Here is a 20546-nt window from a genome sequence, read left to right as displayed (position 1 = left end):
CTGGGGGTGCTGGTTGACAGCCGACTGAACATGAGCCAGCAGTGTGCCCAGGTGGTCAAGAAAGCCAATGGCATCTTGGCTTGTATCAGAAATGGGGTCACCAGCAGGTCCAGGGAGGTTATTCTCCCTCTGTACTCGGCACTGGTGAGACCGTACCTCGAATACTGTGTTCAGTTCTGGACCCCTCACCACAAGAAGGATGTTGAGGCTCTGGAGCATGTTCAGAGAAGAGCAACGAAGCTGGTGAGGGGGCTGGAGAACAAGTCTTACGAGGAGCGGCTGAGAGAGCTGGGATTGTTTATCCTGCAGAAGAGGAGGCTGAGGGGAGACCTTATTACTCTCTACAACTACTTGAAAGGAGGTTGTGGAGAGGAGGGAGCTGGCCTCTTCTTCCAAGTGACAGAGGACAGGACAAGGGGGAATGGCCTGAAGCTCCGCCAGGGGAGGTTCAGGTTGGATATCAGAAAAAAATTCTTCACAGAAAGAGTCATTGGGCACTGGAACAGGCTGCCCAGGGAGGTGGTCGAGTCGCCTTCCCTGGAGGTGTTTAAGGAACAGGTGGATGAAGTGCTTGGGGACATGGTTTAGGGAGTGTTAGGAATGGTTGGACTTGATGATCCAGTGGGTCCTTTCCAACCTGGTGATTCTGTGATTCTGTGATAGGCCATTCCATTTCTGACATCATCAGAAAACAAAGTAGGAGTGAATTCTCTCATTTAACAACATGGCACCTGATACAACTGGATGAGATCTGCTGGAGATGGCAGTGCCAAACTTCCAGTTGCTTTTCCAATAGCTGCATTTCAAACTTGAGATAGTTTGACACCACTGATACAGTGAATACACTTTGCTTTGTGATCTACTTTTTGCAGTTTGTTTCTGAGCTCGACATGACCCCAGCAGCCCCCTCAGCTCTTGTTTTTCAGAACGAGGAATATGGCACTTCCATGGCAGATCCTTACGGGGTTGGCTCTGACAGACCAGCTAACAAGGGGAATTTGACAATGCTTCTATGTAAAACTAAAACAACACAAACAGAAAAATAATAAAAACAAGCAAAAAACAACACTAGACTCCAAAATGGGGTCCTTATGGCCTCAACATGTGCCAGGGCAGGGTCAGATTGGACATCAGGAAAAATTTCTTCATCAAAAAGGTTATGGGGCACTGGCAGAGGATGCCAAGGGGGGTGATAGTGTCCCCATTCCTGGAGGTGTTGAGGTAGATGAGGTGTTCAGGGATGGTTTAGCAGTGTTTAGGTATGTCTGGACTGCATGATCTCACAGGTCTTTTCCAACTCAGTGATTCTATGATTCTAAACCTAGCACGACAGACGCTGGGGATGATGAGGTGCCATGTGATGCTGTGGAGGTTGTGATGCTGGCAGCACCGCTGCCCCGGGGCTCCCAACTGCTGGGGCCACAGGACTTGGGGCCACGCCGCTGTGTCGGGCCGTTGCGCTGCGCTCCTGACGTTGGGGGGCCGTTGGGGTAGCTCTGCTCGTAAAGCGGCGGGGCCATTGTGGTCACTGCGCTCCCGGCGTGGCGGGGCCGTTGGGGCCGTTGGGGCAGCTCCGCTCTCGACGCGGCGGGGGGCTGTTGGGGCCGTTGAGGCAGCTCCGCTCTTGACGCGGCGGAGCCGCTGCCGCTGCGCTGCCGCTGTGCCTTGGCCGCTGTGCCTTGGCCGTTATCCCCGCGCGGCGCCGTCCCGCGCGGTGGGGGGGCGAGGGAATCCCCTCGCGCGCGGCGTGCCTTTTGTGTTTGTACACACGGCGGCGCGGGCGGGGCCGCCCCTTCCCTCCATTGTGCGCGATTGGCCGGGGGGCGGTGCCAGGGCGGGGCGGAGCGCGGCCCTGCCCCCCCGAGTCAGCCATCTTTCAATTGTGCTCCGAGCCGCCGCCGCCAGCAGCAGCAGCCGCCGCCGCAGCAGCTCCGGCTCCTCCTCGCGCCCGCCCTCCCTTCCTCCCTCCCGCACGGCCGCCGCGCTCGCCCAGCGGACGGGGTAAGTGCTGCGCCGCGCCCCGCGACCCCCGCCGCCGCCCCGCGCCCTCCCGGCAAACTTTTGGGGCGCTGGGGAGAGGAGGAAGGACGCGCGGACCCGCACCGAGAGAGCGGGGCCGGCGCTGCCCGCGCCCCCGCGCCGCCCCGGCGGCTCCCCCGGCCCCTGTGAGGCCGCTGCCCCCCCCCCCCGGTCCGCACCCCCGCAGCGGCGCCCCCGACCCCGCGACCCACCTCCGCACCGCGAACCCCGCTCGGCGCCGCGGAGCGCAGCTCCCGCCGGCCCCGCGCCGCCTGCCGCTCCGCTCCCCGCGGCTGCTGCTCAGCTTCACCATCTTGTCTCTTTTCTCTGGTCACCGACCATATTTTTTTCCCCCTATTGCATAAAAAACAATAAAACCGTGAAGAAATTCGCCCGAGGAACGACCCAAACCCCACGCAATATTTCGGTTTTCGCCCTCAAACTTTTCCGCTGCCTCCCCCCTCACTGGCACCCACATGGTTTGGAGTTCCTTGCGATTTTTCGGCGATATTTTTTGCGATTTATTTTTTCTTCCTCTGCGAAAGGACCGGGGCTGCGTTTCGTGATTGTTTCCATTTTGTTCTGGCTCTCCTCTGGAGAGGAGTTTGCCTGCGAGAGGCGCTTGGGAGCGAGGCGGCTGCGGGCAGCGCTCGCACAGGCACACGGCGCCCACCTCCCCCAAAAAAGGAGAAAACCCCCCAAAGTTTGTTGCTTTCTGGTACTTTACCGGGGCGCTTCCCCGCGCGGCGGCTGCGGGCGGGGCGGCGCGGGCGGCGGAGGCTGCGGCTCGGGCTGCCCCGCTCGGGGCCGGGGTGCGGGCGGGGGTGCGGGTGGGGGCTCCGGGACTGGGGGCGCCGGGCGGCGGGGGCGAAGGTTCGGCGGGGGCGGCCGCCTGGCCGCGGGGCTGCGGTGGGGCAGCGACGGCGGTGAATTCGTGGGTGAACCCCTCCCCCGTGTTTTAATATTCCGCGGGCGGCAGGCGTTTAATTTCTTTATTACTGTTATTATTGTTATTTTTTCTTATAATTTTTTTGTTCCATTTGCGGCCCAGAGGCGTCGAGGGTAGCGGGGGGGCCGCTCGCGGGCGGCGCGGGCGGCGCGGGGCGAGCGCGGGGACCCCGCACCGTGCGGGGCGGGCGCTGAGCGGGGCGGGCGCCCCCTTTTCTCTCCCTTGCCCCCTGCCCCTCCGTCTCCTCTCTCTCCCTCGCCCCCTACACCCTCCTCTCCTCTCTTCCCCGCCCCCCGGCAGGTGTAAGGCAGCGACGTCGGCAGGAGCATGGCCCGTACCAAGCAGACCGCCCGCAAGTCCACCGGTGGCAAGGCGCCCCGCAAGCAGCTCGCCACCAAAGCCGCCCGCAAGAGCGCGCCCTCTACTGGCGGGGTGAAGAAGCCGCACCGCTACAGGTAACGCAGCGCCGCGCAGAGGCGGCACCGGGCGCGCCACCCCTCCCCCTCGCGGCTCCCTCCCTCCCCCCGGGGGACGGCGGAGGCGGGAGCTCCTTCCCGGGGCCGCCCGCTCCGCCGCGATGGGGCGCGAGCAGCCAGAGGCGGGGGCGCGGGGCCGGGGCTCACCGCGAGCCCCTCTCCGGGCGTTTCGGCGCCGGCGAAATCAACCCCCGCGGTGAAGGCGGCGCTGCGCGGTTTTGATTCGCGGTTCTGGTTGCCTCGAGGTGTGCGGTGGCCGCTGTGTCGGGGGGAGGGCGGCGGGACCGTCCCGTCCGGGACGTGAGCAGCCGGAGCTGCTCCAGCGGGAAGGATGCGCTTGGGCTTGGTGCTCGTGTTCCTTAAGGGGGAAGGCGCCGCTAGGGAAGGAGAAGCGGTTTGAAACGGCAAACTTGATTTCCGCGCCTGCTGCTGTGGATGTGAGGCAGAATAATAGTCTGGGAGAAAGGTGGTGAAGCTGGAGCAGGGAAATACAGAGTTTCCACAGAAATTAAGGTGGTATTAATTTCACGAACGGACTTGGTATCTGCTGAATACCTCCTTAATCTGAATTACTCTTTCTGACGCTGCAACTAACACAGGGAAATACATTAGGTACTTTATACTGAAGATATAATACGGAACATAAATTCTGTTAGTTCTGTGGATTTTGCTAGTGTCTTATGGCTGTAGGGAGGAAGAGCCAGGTTCCCCTTAAAACTGCGTTTGCTGGCCAGGCTGTAATTGCTGGAGCTGCCTGTGGTGCAGCGCCTGTGGCTCGGCTGCCCGGCTCGCTCGGGGCAGTGGGGCGGTTTGCCACGGCTGCTCCCAGGTGGGTGAGCAGCGATTACCTGATGTGTGTGGTCCACCTCTCCTGTCGGTGACCTCGGGGCCTCCCCTGTCTGCCCCAGGGATCCGTGTTGAGGCCGGTGGAGGTCTGCACGGGTCAATGGTGGGAAAACAGACTCCTTACCGGTGAAACTGGCTTTGTGCTGTAAATACCAGGACTCCTCTAGAGGAAACAGCACCTGTAGGGTGCTTAGTTCAGTTTAGGTGATGAGGCTGTATTTTTAAGGTGATGAACAATGTATTTTGAATACTAATGTGGTTTTTTTTTTTTTTCATTATTTAACTTTAAAAGGCCGGGTACCGTGGCTCTCCGTGAAATCAGACGCTATCAAAAGTCTACCGAACTTTTGATCCGCAAACTTCCCTTCCAGCGTCTGGTGCGTGAAATTGCTCAGGACTTCAAAACAGATCTGCGCTTCCAGAGCGCTGCCATCGGTGCTTTGCAGGTGAGCGTTACGGTGTCCCGGGGCGGACTGGGGGTGTCGGGGGGGCGGCGGACTGCCAGTTAGCGGGCCGGGGTTGCTGCTGCCCGTGCCGGCCCCGACCCGCGCCCCCGAAACCTGGAGCCGGGAAGGCAGGGCCACGCCCCCCGTCCGCATTGGCCGCGCTGTTTCTAGGGTTGTCCCCAGTCCCACCTCATTGGCCGGCCACCGCGAGGGGCGGGGGATGCGCCCCTCCGCCTTCCCTTGGACACAGGGGACCTGCATGTATCAAAGGCCAAGCAGCTCCTATAAATGCTGGGATTTGTTTTGTTTAATGTTGTGGGGTGGTTGTTTTGTTGTTTTCTTTTTAAATAGCCCCCGCCCCACAAGTAGTTGCACTTGACAGAGCAATGCATCTTGTTAAGATATTTAATGTAAATCTGTTTCCTCTGTTCTCAAACTTCGTTAAAGGTTTTGCTTTTGAAAGCAGTGTAGTCTCACAGGAAAGTGTTGTGTAAAGCTTGTTCTACCGTGTCCAAATGGCAGACTCGATATCCTCAAATGCTCTGTATAGAAAAATAGCTTGATAAGCCACATCTAAACATGGTTAGGGAAATAAGTGCTTTTGTATGATGTAGTTGATGTTAAAGGCAGTTTTTAATGTATTAAATAATGTATTTAGTGGTTTTTTGAGGGTGAAATATTGATTGCTCTTTCTGGCCCAGGTTCCTACATCTAAGTTAGGGCCCCTCCTTAGGCCATGTTCTTCTCATGGGAGTGTTTCCCTTCGTGATAGAAGTATGCCTTTGATTAAATATAGGTTTTACTGGGTTTTTAGCTGTTGAAAGTGTTCTAAAACCTGCCTGCAATTGTAGCATATCTGATATCATCTAGGCAAAATTGTCTTTTTCTGGTTAATGACTTGCACCTGATAAGGTCCAAGATGTATGCTATAAACTTGAGCACATGCTTAGCTTCAAAAGTGACTGCCTGCATTTGTAAAGTTGCCGCTTTTGCTTTTAGTTGTTCTGTCCTCACTGCTGTGAGTGAACATGGTAGTTCTTAATTCCCAATGTATACCTGTGTGTCCTTGTATCGGGAACTGCTTATTAAAATTTGGTCAGTAGTTAATGTTTTCAGAAGGAGTTGTTTGGTATAGAACTTATTCATGTCCTATTCTTAGTGCTTCCTGCTTGCATATTTGGAAAAAAAAAAAGAGCTTTTAACTCCTTTAGTACCATGTTGTTTATGACAGCATGTCTTATTTGTTGAAGTGTCTTAACTATTCGTGTAGTGACTTAGCAAGGCCGTGCTAGGGGAACTTAGGGTAGCCATATCATACTGCACATGAAATGACCTGGTAATACTACAGTCCTCATCTGCTGTAGTAAGTCTTTTTATTTATTTGTGTTAAATGCTCTTGTGTTTTTTAAACAAGAACTTTGAACTTAGTAAGTTGGTTTTGTGGTTCCTGGTAACAAAATGGTTCTCTTGCATGTGTTCTAGAAAGGTGGACCTCACCTCCTCTCTGTAAGGGAGGGAGCTCTGTCATTCCTGCCTTCTCACCTCAGCCATGTGCTATGTTGTCGTCTTGCATGCTGGTCTGACGTTGGCATGCCAAGATGCTTCCTGGGAGTTTGTTAGGTGTTAGTGTTCTGTAACAACCCCAAAATGTGTAAACAGTTACTATTGCTGTGTTGGGCTTGATAGCGGCTACGCTAAGGTAAGGCGGAAGAATAATTGGGTCCAGTAGACCATCTGTTTAACTCCGAATCCTGTATACAATGGTTCACAACAGGGAAAAGCACTGCAGTCAAGATTGTGACTTTCCCTGGATAGGGCTTTTGCTTTGCCCCTCCCAAGTCCTGACCCCACAATCCTAACAAGTGTGAGATGAGCACCTTCTGTTGTCATGGGGTAAGGTGTGTATGGGGCTGTAGTATGTGCTCCAAATAGGCAGGGGGATGCTTGGGGCAGAAAGTAAGTACAGGAATAGGACAAGCATGTGATGGTAATTCTCAGGCTGCTCTCCTGTTTCTGGTAGTTCAGGGAGTTCCTGACTCGAAGTTGATGTTGTCTCATGCCTCAGTGCGTTTTTTTTCTGGTAGTTTTTGACCTTTGAATTAAGCCACCTCTTCGCTATCTTATGGCAAGGAACTGTGTACCCAAACTGTGTTGTGAAGGACTACCTGCCATAGCTCTTACTCTGGAAGAGCAGGAGATAAGTCACTCAAATAGTGTAATCCATTGTTTAAAAAGAGAATTTAGTGAATATACTAACCTTTTGATGAAATAACTCTTTATCTGAGAGAGTCCTGTCAGAATATTGGTTTAGCTGTCTTCTGGAGCATGCAACTTCGACGTGGAATATTGTTTGGTGTTTTATAAGAAAATAGAGGCTTTAATTTTTTTTTAGAATTTAACTTTTTTTTTATGTTTGCAAGTAATAAACATAGAAGTCTAAACTTAAAGCTGTGCTACATTGTACTTTGAATTATTTTTTATTCCTGGTGCCTAGAGACTGAGAGTGCTCTTAACTCTTTTCTTCTTCACTAGGAGGCAAGTGAAGCCTACTTGGTTGGCCTGTTTGAAGATACCAACCTGTGTGCTATCCATGCCAAACGTGTCACAATCATGCCAAAAGATATCCAGCTAGCACGCCGCATACGTGGAGAGCGTGCCTAAGCTTCACTCTGATGGTTTTGTCATTCTTGAAGCAAACTCTTCTTCCTGTTATTGGTAGTAATGAACGTTAGATATTTTTTCCATGGGGTTAAAAGGTACCTAAGTATATGGTTGCAAATGGAAAAATAGGGGACAGAATTGGCAAGTTTTTTTCCATTTTCATTTGTGTGTGGATTTTTAATATAAATAAGGGGGCATAAAACATCAATGCGGTCGAAAAATGTTTCAGTGAACAAGTTTCAACCATACAACTTTATACAAAAAAATATAAATAAACCTGACAAATTTTTCTGGACAATGCCAGCATTTGGATTTTTTTAAACAAGTAAATTTCTTATCAATGGCAACTAAATGGTGTTTGTAGCATTTTTATCATCCAGTAGATTCCATCCATTCACTATACTTTTCTAACTGAGTTGTCCTACATGCAAGTACATGTTTTTAATGTTGTCTGTCTTCTGTGCTGTTCCTGTAAGTTTGCTATTAAAATACATTAAATGATGCCTGCTTTTAGTCTTGATTTTTAAATATTACATATGGGTTATATTTGATTAAAAAACTGTCATCCTTCCCTTTTTTTCTTCGATACGTAACCTAAATATTTACAGCAGATCTAGGAAACACTGGGCATACTAACTTGACTGAAGTAGTGTGTAGGTGAGGGGTTTTTAAGAGTGTAAAATTTCTATCCACTCTATGTAAAAGCAAGTTTGGCGCTTATTTTACCGGCTACGGCCTGGAGCTGGACTAGGCTGTCTAACTAATCTACAGTGCTAAGATGAATCTGTTATTGTTTCTGTTCCTTCCTTACTCAGCTTAATGCTGAATTTGGAAGCATTTCTGATTTTTATGGTTTATATAAGTATGATAGAAATGATGGGGTGGTTGTAGTTTTGGGATTTGTTTGGGCTGTTTTCTTTGATTATTTTTTTGTTTGGTTCGTTGGTTGGTTTTTTTAAACTCTTCTGCACTCTGCTATCTGGTTTCTTGGTTTGCAAGTATTCACTTTTTGGTTGACTACCTTTCTGTTTCAGACACACCCCCATGTTTGAGAGCTTGGTCCATGTGTGATTAGTTTTGGTTTGTACATTCCACTCAGGCACTTCTGTAATGTTTTTGCTGTAAAAGATACCAAAAAAGTCTTTACAAATAGATCAGCAGTAAAAAGAGTCAAAGAGACTCTTCATCCTTTATTGGATGCGGGGGGGAACGTTGCCACCAAGGACGAGGAGAAGGGCTGAGGTGCTTGATGCTATTTTTGCCTCAGCCTTTAATAGTCTGGCCAGTTATCCCCAGTGTATTCTGCCCCCTGAGCTGGAGGATGGGGATAGAGAGCAGAATAAACGCCCCATAAGCCAGGAAGAAGCAGTCAAGACATGCTACGCCCCCTGGATGCTCACATGTCTATGGGGCTGGATAGAATCCACTGAGGGAGCTCGTGGAGGAGCTTGCCAAGTCGCTCTTCCATCTCCTGCAGCCCTGGTTGACAGGGGAGGTCCCAGATGACTGGAGGCCTTCCAGTGTGACACCCATCTACAAGACAGACGGCTTGAAGGAGGATTCAGGGAACTACAGGCCTGTCAGCCTGACCTCAGTCCGGGAGAAGATTATGGAGTGGTTCATCTTCAGTGCGCTCACCAGGCATGTGCAAGACAACCAGGAGATCAGGCCCAGCCACTGTGAGTTCATGAAGGGCAGGTTGTGCTTGACCAACCTGATCTTCTATGACCAGGTGACCCGCCTAGTGGATGAGGGAGAGGCTGTGGATGTTGTCTACCTCGACTTCAGTAAAGCCTTTGACACTGTCTCCCACAGCGTTCTCTTAGAAAGGCTGGTGGGTCATGACTTAGACAGGTGTACTTCTTCACTGGGTAAAAATTTGACTGGGTGGGCGGGCCCAGGGAGCTGTGGTAAACAGAGCTAAATGCAGCTGGTGGTCGGTCACAAGTGATGTTCCTCAGGGCTGGGGCTGGTCTTGTTTACTGTCTCTTCACAGAGGAGCATGTATTTGAAATTTACTATTTTGTATGCCCCCCATTTGCTGATGAAGTTCCTGTGAAGAAATTTACTGCTGAAATTATGTTCTATAAAAACTTGTATTTGTTTTTTCACTTGAAACCTGGTTAAAAATTCTGATGGACGATCCTGGAAATGGGTTATGTTGTATACTTCTTGATAGCTCTTGCAGATAATGAAATGAGTTACAGAGAAGAAAATATGTAGCTAGTGAACACACTGCCCCTCTGTGCTGACCCCTACAGAGCTCATTTGCTGTTAACTTCTTTCAAGAGTTTCGAGTGAGCTCTAAACACGAGTGAATTTGTCTGAAGATTTCAAAAGAGTATTAACAGAGATGTATTATCTGCTTTGGTATCTTGAGCAGAGTGCCAAAAATTACAGAATAAATCGTGTTATTCATAACTTGCTTAGCTCTAGTAATGAATGCTGCTGCCGGTGTTGTGCGGAGCAAAGTCTAGTTATAATGGAGTAGCTTGTCACAGAGAAAACTAATTCTAGGCAAAATGTGATCGCATCCTTTTGATGCCAAGCAATTCATATATTGAATAAACTATAAACTGAAAATTAAGCAAGACTTGTCTTGGAGCATCCAGAACAACAGAAATATAAAAGGTGAGCAACTGAGACTTTACTGATTTGAAATGTCGCTTCCATCTGCTTGTTAGCAACCCGTGTTAAAATTGCTACGAACATATTTCAATATCATTAACTACTTGTTTCGTCCTGTACTTCGGAATTCTGTTTCATCCACCAGTCAAGAGTGCTGCAGCCAGCTACACAAAAGGTAATTAGGATGATTATTTTTTAATAACCTGGAATTGAAGTATTGATAAGAAACTTTTTTTTTTTAGTCTTAGCTATATTAAAAAAACAAATCTAGATATTTTGTTACTTGCATGAAATGCCGAGTTCTTTCTCTTAAAAGAGAATTGGGGTGAGGAATGCAATGACAATGCAATTGAACTGCTCAAGGCAGGAGAATTCATAATGCAAGATGAAGGGGTCAGGAATCTGCAGTTATTAACATGTAAGCGTGTGGTACTACACCTGCAGCTTAGGGATAACCTTTGCTTCTTGGAGAGTGGTTATGGTCCTAGAGATGTTGTGTGAATTCTGTTAGTGATTACCTCTCTATCTGTATTGATACACAGCGAGGTCTTCTTATTACCAACAAATCTTAGGGTGCTCTTTTTTAAATTTTTTTCAAATATAGTGGATTCTCCAGACTTTTCCACTCTTGCTGAACAAATGACTTGACTCCTAGCTTTCTCACTCCTTGTCCTGAGCACACTATCTTTTTTGTCTTTATTGTGCAACGGCATGGAAATAAGAGCAAATAAATCATAAGCTTTCAATGTGGACCGTGTTTTTAGATTAATATTTTGCCAGAATATTTTTATTCCTGTTTTGGATGCATCTTTAGTTGATGTTGTTTAAGGTGATGTTGCCTTTTTTTTTTTTTAACAGCAAGAGTTTTGGGATTTTATTCTTCCAGCAGATCTTAGAAGCTATCTGTTTAGGGATGGTTGGCATAATTCATCCAGAGTTGACAGCTTGCTTGCACCTGGGAGTCCCTCAATGTCAGGTTCTGCAATACACAAAAAACAAAGTGAAAAGGTAGGAAGTGGTGTTAATACAAAAGCTGCAGTGGAGGAGGAATGAGACCATCTAAATTTCCTGTTTAATTAACTTTTTCTTTATGTAGCGTTCCTACAAAACCATTTTTGGAACGTGGTGTAGTAACAGGAGGACTACATAGCATTTGGAGATCTTTAGTTAAGGCAGACATGGATCGTTAGATAACGTAGGGTACAGCATGTTGTTTAGGGTTAAGTTCTAGGTTGCTAATGTTATGATGCTAGTGTTCTCTTCCTTGGTCACTTCAGGATTACAGGTTCCTGCAGGTGAAGAGATGGAGTAGACAAAGTAGTTCTGATCCAATTACATGCAGTGGTGTCATTTAAAAGTAACTGAAGAATTCTGGTTTGATCAATCTGGTGTCCCTGTTTCACGTGTTGCCATTCTGTCCTGCTGTTTGGGGTGAGCAGTAGCTGCTAGTGGCCCTGGTAGCAGTCTGTATATGCCTAAAAAGCATCAGCTAAAAAGAAGCAGTACAAAGAAAGAAGGCCTTTACCGAATGGGCATTGCAGCTTGGCCAAGAGTATGGCTAAGTGTCTACTCCTGATGAGACCAATTGGTGACATTTCAGGACCTGTGAATAGAGAAATAGGATTGAGGAGAGACACACAGATAAGGACGTGTGTTTTTCTGCCCTTGCAGCTGACTTTCTTGCTTCTCACTGGACAGAAGTTGTGACCTATTTCAGAGAGACTTTCTGCATAGAAAGTTGATTTCCGGGTGTTGTCCCAGAGGCAGATGTTAAATCTAGGCTTTTTTTCAGATTCATACTGCCACTTCCCATCTTCCTGGCCCGTGCATCAGGATGATAATAAACTACAAACAACCCAACAACAACATATCTATCCTTGTAGGAGATAGGTACCGCCTTTTCTTCATCCAAGAGTTTTCTATGTATGCCTGGCAGTGTTGGAATACTTCTGAATAAATGAGAAAGGACAGCATGGATTGTACCTCTAAACATGAAGAGCTTTTCGGTTGCATCCTGTCTGTCATCCCTGAGAATATTACCTGTTATACATCTAAATGTAAATGTACATTTACTCAATATACAACTAAACTACCACAACTAAATAAATATACAAGAAATTATTTATTTAAAATGAAGAGTATTGCCTAATTGTGAGAAGTGCCTGCACGATGCTGAGGCTTAGGATTGCTCTCTGTTGCAGCATGCCTAGAAGCTTTCTGCTTTTTCCTTGATGGTGCTACTATCCCTTTGCAGCAGTAACACTGAAGATCCAGTTACTTGGGTAAAATCACACAAAAGATGAAGTTGGGGTGAAAGGTGAGTACATTGTGTACTCTCCAAGACAGCATCGTAGTCATTCGTGAGTAGGAAATAAGCCATGATTTCTGGTCACACGTTTGTAGGCTTACACATAGCTTGCAGTTTGAGACGTAAGCACATATTCTCTGCTGCACCATCTTCTGCAAACGGCATCCCCTTCATCTCCTCGTGTAGGCACACCATTACACACAGCAGGATCTCTTAACAGCAGGAGTTCTTTATGTTACCAGAAGCTCCTGTGAAGTCAGAAAGATTTGAGGGAATAATAAAAAAAAAATCCTGAAAAAGAAAACCATCCCTACAGCTCTGGAAACCACTTGTGTCTCCTGATGGTGTTAGGACTGAGTGTTCTTGTCCCCCTACTCTGACAAGAGCCTGGCCTCACCTCATTGCATTGTTTGTGTTTATGTAGATGCTATTTCATGGAAGCGTCCCAAGTAAAAGCCAACTGGAAAGCATGTATTGAATGTACACCCTGCAGTGGCTGTGAGCTATTTCCATATGACTTGGTGATAAATGTTAGCTCTTGGTTATGCCCCCACCACTGTTTGCTCATGAATTAGGATAGTTGATCTCCTTTCCTGCTAAACTAGATTTCTGAGAGATCTTGCCAGTTCAACTACATTTTAGTTTTCCTTGGTGTCTGTTGAAGTAGGTAAGGAGTGTAATTATCTCTTTTGCTTTTGCCTTGTGGACATACTACTTTGAGGAGAAGACAGGCTGAGATGAAGTAGCAGTCATCGGGTCAAAGATGCTCTATTCTTTCCCCTGCACTGGAGGAGCAGTGAGGGTGAAGAAATTGCATTTACAGTCCTGCTCAGGACACAGTCTTCCTTCTCTAAATGCATCATTGCCTGGCAGCTGAGACCTTGTCAAGCAGCCTGTGGGTGGGAAGGCTGCCAGGTGAACACATGGGCATGGATGCTGGCCATGAGGAGCGTAAGCATGAATTGTGGATGGCAGAATGGGCGTCCCAGTTGGGCGCATCCCCAGTTACTGCTGAGGAGCTGTGTGTCCCTACATCTAAAGCCTGGAGTGACTTCAAACGATCCCTGTGCCTGCTAATTCAGGGCATGGGAGAGTTGCCAGACTGGCATGCATAGCCCTGAGATCTCGGGCTTTGGCCTAGCCGCAGAGCAGGTAGGGAATTGGCAACAGCAACACAAGCTTCCTTGTGCTAGCTTGCCAATGTGCTTTGCCTGAACGGGCTGACTCCAGGGTGAGTAGATGGTGGCTTTTTCATTGTGCCCCACTTCATCTGTGCTCTGCTGAGGGTGCAGGCATGGGCCGGAGAAGATGTGCAGAGGAGGGGAGATCTCTACAGCCAGGCTGAGCTGGGCAGGTGAGCAGGCAACACAGAGCACAGGGGTTCCTAGGCTGATGCCAGCACTACTCTCGCAGGAGGACAGGGTGAATGCTGGGACCTGACCAGCCAGACCTGAGCAAGGGGGGAAGGCTGGGGTGTTTGTCTAAGGGATGCTGCCATGGATGCATGCACTGTCTTCCAGGAGATACCTGGCACACTTGAAGCCAGTTGTGTCAGCAGGGCTTTGCCCTACTCCCAAAGCATGACCTGAGCTGTGGTTAGTGGTGCCAACTCTCGTAGTTGCTAATCTGACATCAGGGAGTCTTGCCTTGCTGCTGACTTGATCTGGGACTGGGATGGGTGAGAAGCTCAGGTGTTTACTGAGACGAATAACAGCAACGAAGGGAAGTGTTGTGATGTGTGGACCTTCAATAGTTGTCAGCTTCCTCCAGCCTGTCCCTTCAGGTCTACATGTGCAAAAAAGGAGCAAAAGAATTTTTCTCCGAGGAACTAATTTTCTTTTGGTGAATTTGATTTTATTTTCTTTTTTTTTTTTTTTGTTGGTGTCACCCCCATCCTCATGACAAAGGCATCCTTCCTCCCTTCCATTCTCTGGTACACTGAAGGCTTTAAATTGATGGGCATTTGCCCTTGTTTTGAAGTTATAGAGCTGGTTCTTTGTTATAACTGCCAGCTACCCTGTGCAGCTCAGATGTGGTGAAGTTGGGAGGTGTTTTCTGTCTAGTGTCAGCTTGAAGCTTCATAGACACTGAATCCCTCTAGAGAAGGGCACATCTGTTCAGGAATCTGATCTCATTTCTGCCTTATAGGTTCTGTAACTCAATGGACCATTTGCCTTCATGAAAGTAATTGTTCTGAATGCTGTAGAAAAATGAAGCCAAAGCCACAGACAGTATCCAATCTCGCTAGTGTTTATTCGATAAATTAATAAACAGTAATAGCATCACATCGAAGTTCACAACAGTGCAGTAATCTGTTTTGAAGCCATCGTGGCTATTGCTAACAGAGCAGCTGCTATATGTAATGTAAAAAATCTGGCTACGGGTGCAGATAGTGGTTATACTGCACCCTGGAGCATCGTGGAACTGAGGCCTAACAGCTCCACAGAAACACATCTGTTCCCTGCCACACTGATGAGGGCTGCTCTGGATCTGCTCCCTGCTGCTGCCAGTACTGAATTTGTCCACCTGAATTACAGCAGATCCTGTAAAACATGATGCTAAGACTGGGGGGCTGTTGACATTGGCGCCTTCTTCCTGAAGCTACTCTTACCTTCCTCCTACCCAGCTGTTGTGTAGGCAGGGTACGCACTACCGGCATGGAAAGCAGTGAGCTTGTGTCCCCAGGCATGGAGCAACCTGAGTCATGCAAACTCTCTTCTAGACTCTGTCAGTTCTATTTGTGTGCTTTTTCTACAAATAAGAAAGGTATAATTGTATTCTTGCTTTAAAAACTTTGCCCTCCCCTGCTACATTACCCTGCCACATTCTGCCACATACATAGCTTCCCTGCCCGCTGTAAAACAGAAATATTGCTGCATGCTCTGCCTGAAAGGAGCAGTGAGTGCATCTTTCCCCACCCACAGACTCCCTCTCCTGCTGCTGCTTCCACCCAATTCCACCCTTTTGTGTGGCAGAGAAGATAGAGTTTAGTTCTGCCTGTATCACTGCTGCTACAGTGACTTGGCTGGCTAAAGCCATGTCCACTGAAGCTGGCAGCGTCCTTCCCTCATAGTACTCGATTCTCCTCACCTTCTAACTTTGGGATGAGGTTGGGCAGATGCTTTTTTATATGCTTAAATAATAATGGGTATTAGTTACTGTAAGTATCTGATAAAAAACGCTTAATTATATATAAATAATATATATTATTTAAGCATATTTCTGTAAATATATAATTATGAATAAGATATTTTTCTATATAATTATATATACATGCATATATGGAATATATGATTTATTATTTAAGCATATGAGGTTGGGAAGATGCTTTTTATATGCTTTAATAATATATTGCTTATTATAAATATGTATTTAAGTGTATTACAAACCATTTCCTCAACCTCGTACAAAGTCACAAGGTGAGAGGAGCTAAGAGTTGTGACGAAAGGCTGCTGCCAGCTTTATACATCTATATGTGTATATGTTTTTTCCTTTCTGTAGGGCTGGTAAAGGTAGGTTGCCTTAAGTTTACTTGTTAGTGTAGCCTATTTTTTTAAAAGAAGAAACGAAGTTAAGTGGATTCTTCAGAAAGAAGAGACATTTTGCAGATGTACAGCTATTAAAATGTCACTAACAAAATGGTGTAGCTCGTCACTATTACCCTGGTCGCAGCCGTCAGGGGCCAGGCCAGGCACTTTCTTTAGGGGTTGTGATGTGCTGCAGTGCAAGGAACTGTCATTTCTCTCCCTCTTGTGCATGTACCTGTACTCTCCAGCCCTCTCCTCACCTCTTCCGGGAGCTGCCTCTGCAGTTTTGAGGTGGACACAACACAGTCCTAATGATGACCTCTTTCTTGGTAATCTTTCATTAGATCCTAGAAGGCCCTTTCATTTCTCTAGCAACCTGCTATCCTACTGAGATTCCAGCGCATGCTCTGTGAAACAGCTTGAAGTCAAGGAGCATGCCTTAGGTCCTATCTTGCAGATAATGCGTGCAAGGGAGGTGTGAAATGGACTATGGTAAAGCAGGTGACAGAGAAAATGTCCAATTTCACCATGCTCCTGTGTTGATTCGGCATCATGTGAAGATGCATGTTGTCCTTATGCCAGCAAAGGGTTTGATGGATTGATGTGTTTTTTACTGCCAGATGCTTGAAGATAACTCCAGCTGGGGGCCAGGAGAGCTACCTATGCTTTCTTCCTCCAGCTTGAGGGATATGCTTATCCATCCCTATGCTGGAGCTTGTGCAAGCAGGTGTCACTTCTGCCTCCGACACCATGTCCCTGCCCAGTACTAGTGAAGGGAAGTGGGTACTATTAGGGCCAAGAATTTAAACTATGTGAAGTCTTCTTTGTCACATCAAAATGATAAAACTAGGTAGGAAAAGTGCCTTTGTTCTGGGCTTCCAGAAAAGTACAATACCAAGCTAAAAATTGACTAGCAGAAGAGCCTCGTCCCAGCCAGCCAGCCTGACCAAGGTGGTACCAAAATAACCTACAGGTTGCCCTGGATGCAAGATGCATGTGCTAGCTGTGAGGTCCTGCTGCATCTGATCCTGCCTCTGTTCCTGCATTGCTGAGAGCGTTTCTGCAGTTAGCTTTGCCCCAGGACTCTAGGGTCACCGCAAATGGTCCTCCTAGCCCTGTCCGGTGCCCACCCCAGCACCCTCTTGCCAAGTGGATGGGTGATGGCTGCACATGTGAGCCAGCCAAGGGAATGGCCTGTGGAGGCCTCACCCTGCAACAGCTGCAGGTGACCAAGACAAGCCCACCTGCGACTTGCACAATGTCAAAATGTCACTGACCAGGTGCTGGGAAATAGTCTGGGAGGGATGATGGTTCCTCAGTGCTGAAGTTGTGCTTTATATTAGTGTTTCTCCAATCATTTTTCTTTATATCTTTCTTCTTAGCAGATCTGTACTGCTCTTCTTCCCAAGAACAACTTAGGCAGGCTCTGCCAAGACAAAGAAATATTAGATGCCATTTGGAGCTTGCTTTTGAGCAAGATAAACAGGGAGCGGACAAGGTCCACAGTAAGCCATTTGGCACTGTGTAGAACTGTCTGTGTTTAGCACCACGGTGCTACTGTCTTCCTCAGGATGTAGCCTGGTGCTAATCGCTTCTCCAGTTCATTTAATTATGATAGGTTGGTCCCAAGATGCTGCTGCTTTTAATATTGTGCAGATTCACATGGTACCTGCCACTAGATCCCATGGGTGCTGGGAGCTGCTGGATCAAGGTGCCAAATCTCAGCTTCCGAGTAAAACTTAGTAAGATGCTGAGCTATAACTTGGGGATGAAGGCAGCTAAAGTAAAATTAAACAAGCCTCTACCACTGTGGTTACCTAACAACACAGTTGTGACTAGTGTTTCACAGGCTGAGGAAGAGCGTGTTGGAAGTGTTTCTGAATCACATAAACCCAGGACCAAATACAACAAACCACAGTGTGGAGCAGAAGTATGGCAGAGACACAGACAAGCAGAAGATAAGGACTGAGGAAGAGATGCCCTGAGATGCAGTCAGCAGTGGGGAGGCAGACACCCAAACTCACTCCAGGAAGCAGGCTTTCTGTTTTCAATCTTGCCCTGAGCTTTACTTTCTCAGCAATTTTGGGCAGGCTACATCACTTCTGGACTTTCCTATTCTCTTCTAAAGGTGAGATTGCTGCTTTTATGCCTTTGCAGCAGTGCTGAGGGGGCTACTACTGTTTTTAACATGCTCCAAAGAGCCACCAACCACCATGTGAGATTTATCCTGGAAATGAAGGGTTTACGCCCTAAAGCATACCTTCCTCCTGTAACGGGTCATGCAAAATCTTGAGTAGATGCTCAGTTGTTTGTAGAGCAGGAATTCGATTGGGACCATAAGGGAGGTCTCTCCTGGGCAGGTCAGAGAGGAGTGCGCTCTTACCGATGGAAATCTGCTTTCAGAAACGCTGCTGAACTCCCTGCTCCTTTAAATGCTAGCATAGATTTTAATAATGATGACGTTACCTCGCTGAACAGATTTAAGCAGCAGGATATACACCCACCTTATTTAAAGGCAGCTAAATAAGCATATTTTATAATAAACTGTTATAACACTCTATTTAGGCACTAGACCTGTCCTCGGTGTCAATTGTGCCAGTTCTCCTGTCTCTGTTGGGTAAAGGACTGCGTGGTGCCAACGTTGGCAGCCAAATTTTTTTTTAGGTAAGGAACCAACATTTTGGCTGAGAATTTTAACTCTGCTTTGTGACTGCAATCAGTCAGTGATGGTTGAAGATAATGACATCAAAAATATTTTTTTAGCTATAAATAATTGATTCTTGTGGGAAATTAGCATGCAATAGGCCATTTATATTCTATTTACACCTAGCTAACTGAGCTCAGAATTGCAGTCTGCTACTGTATCTCCACTGTGATTAGTGAATCTCCTTGCGCCTCCGTGATGCTGGGCTTTGATACCAGAAGACAGAGGCTACTTCCAGCTGGGGCAGGCAGCAGCCACCTGGCTCTGCGGATGCCACTGGAAGACAAACATGCTGTGCCATACTCTGCATCCGCATATTTCCTACTGCTGTTTTCTTTTTCCTGTCCCACTACAGCTCTGGTTTCTCACATGCACGTCTCCAGGCTATACAGCGAAACTAGGCTTTCTGTGACCATGGCTCTGCAATAAACAAGGAAGAGAGCATGTTCCTGCTTGACTGGTACATTAAGCAGATGTTCAGTATCCAGACCTTATTTCAGACAGACAGAAAAGAGAAGGAAGAAGAGGATGATTTTCTCTCCTCCCTGACAGACAATGATGCCTTGTGAACCCTCTGCGTTTGTGATGCCAGCCTGTAGATTCAGCGTTAACAGCTGTTTTTGAGCTGCTGACTGGATTGCAGGGATGCTACCTCCCAGGATATTTGAGCATGTGAAAGCTGGCTCCAACTGCAGAGATGAAAGGGGCTAAAAGGATGTTTTAGAACCACTGAAAGAATGTGCTGGAAACTTGGGAGATATCAGTCTGTGTCACAACTGAGCTGACCTCATTAACCCTCCTTCAAGCTACTCACCTTATTATTTATTTCTTACAGAAGCAGGTCAATTTTTTAAAAATTCCCTATCATAGGCTAATTATTATCTTTTCTTGTTATTATTCTCCAAGGTTACACAGCATCTCTGTGATAGTGCCCCAAGAATGAGCTGAGCTTGACTCTTCATCTCATTTTTGCATCCATCAAGACAACTTTGCTTTCATGTGCACGCATCAGAACTGGGGAAATGTCCCATTGGCAGGGGAGTTTGATAAACATTATTAATGCAACAAGGGTTTGTAGGTACAAAGCAAGAGCTAATAAATGTGTAAATGTGTTCTAGTTAATTGGGGAGACTCTAAATTAGTTGCTCAGCCTTCCTGTTGTCAGGTTAATCACCCCCTTCCTGCCTTCTTCTGTGCAACAGTTGTTGAAATGACCCCTCATGTTCCTGTTTAAGTTGTTCTAACTGCACAAGTGACTTCCATGTAGATACAAGAAAGACAATGGTGAACGTTATAGCTGATGGCTATTTGGAGAGCAGTGCATCTGTGTGGCAGGCTGGTAAATTCTGAGTATTTCATGGAAGAAAGTGGAAGGGTAGTAGGGCCCTTTTCAAGCTGTTCCAGAATAAATTCATCACTGAGCAGAACTGCTTTGATCCAAACATTTCATAAGGAAATGTTTCCTTTCAGCAGCAGCACAATGGTCACTACAATGGGATGCTCATAGCAAAAAGCATCTGAGGTCTGTGCCAGGCAAAGCGTCTGTGTTTCCCAGGGTACTGCAGGAGTGACAGTCGCTGGGCTGCTTTACTCTGTTTGACCACTGAAAAATCAAAGACCACCAGTTGTGGTGACAGTGTTGGAATCTATTTGGGGAAATGCTTCAACTTCTCATCGTAATACAAGGTTTCTCCTGAGTCCTATGTCCACCTGGAAGAGTGCCGCTGGGGGCACAGCCACGGTGAGAAAAAACATGCTGCCTGCTAATACAGTGGCTACTGCTCTTACCAGCAAGGCAAGGACGTGGGCAGCATGCCAGTGGGAACCTGGCCAAATCCTGCTCTCCAGGCAGTGCTCACTTTGCCTTGACTTCAGTGGATCTTGCAAGCAAATAAAAGATTAAAGTCATCTGGGGAGGGAAGGGCAGGTATTGAAGGGCCATACATTTTACGCATGATTGATGACTTGCAGTCAATGAGGCC

At 47.4% G+C, this 20546-nt stretch overlaps 1 protein-coding gene across 1 annotated transcript; it reads left to right on the top strand.

The window, feature by feature from the left end:
- Positions 1 to 1845: 1845 nt before the first annotated feature.
- Positions 1846 to 7898, top strand: LOC128851721 (histone H3.3A). The gene is made up of 4 exons (XM_054062650.1): positions 1846 to 2001; positions 3269 to 3423; positions 4583 to 4736; positions 7269 to 7898. The coding sequence occupies exons 2-4, from the start codon at positions 3296 to 3298 to the stop codon at positions 7395 to 7397; spliced, it is 411 nt and encodes a 136-aa protein (XP_053918625.1). The 5' UTR covers positions 1846 to 2001; positions 3269 to 3295; the 3' UTR covers positions 7398 to 7898.
- The last annotated feature ends 12648 nt before the right edge of the window (positions 7899 to 20546 follow it).

The sequence above is a fragment of the Cuculus canorus genome, chromosome 3 (assembly GCF_017976375.1).
Source record: "Cuculus canorus isolate bCucCan1 chromosome 3, bCucCan1.pri, whole genome shotgun sequence".
NCBI classification, from domain to species: domain Eukaryota; kingdom Metazoa; phylum Chordata; class Aves; order Cuculiformes; family Cuculidae; genus Cuculus; species Cuculus canorus.
The sequence above is the reverse complement of the archived record's forward strand: the minus strand, read 5'-3'. Positions and strand labels throughout refer to the sequence as shown.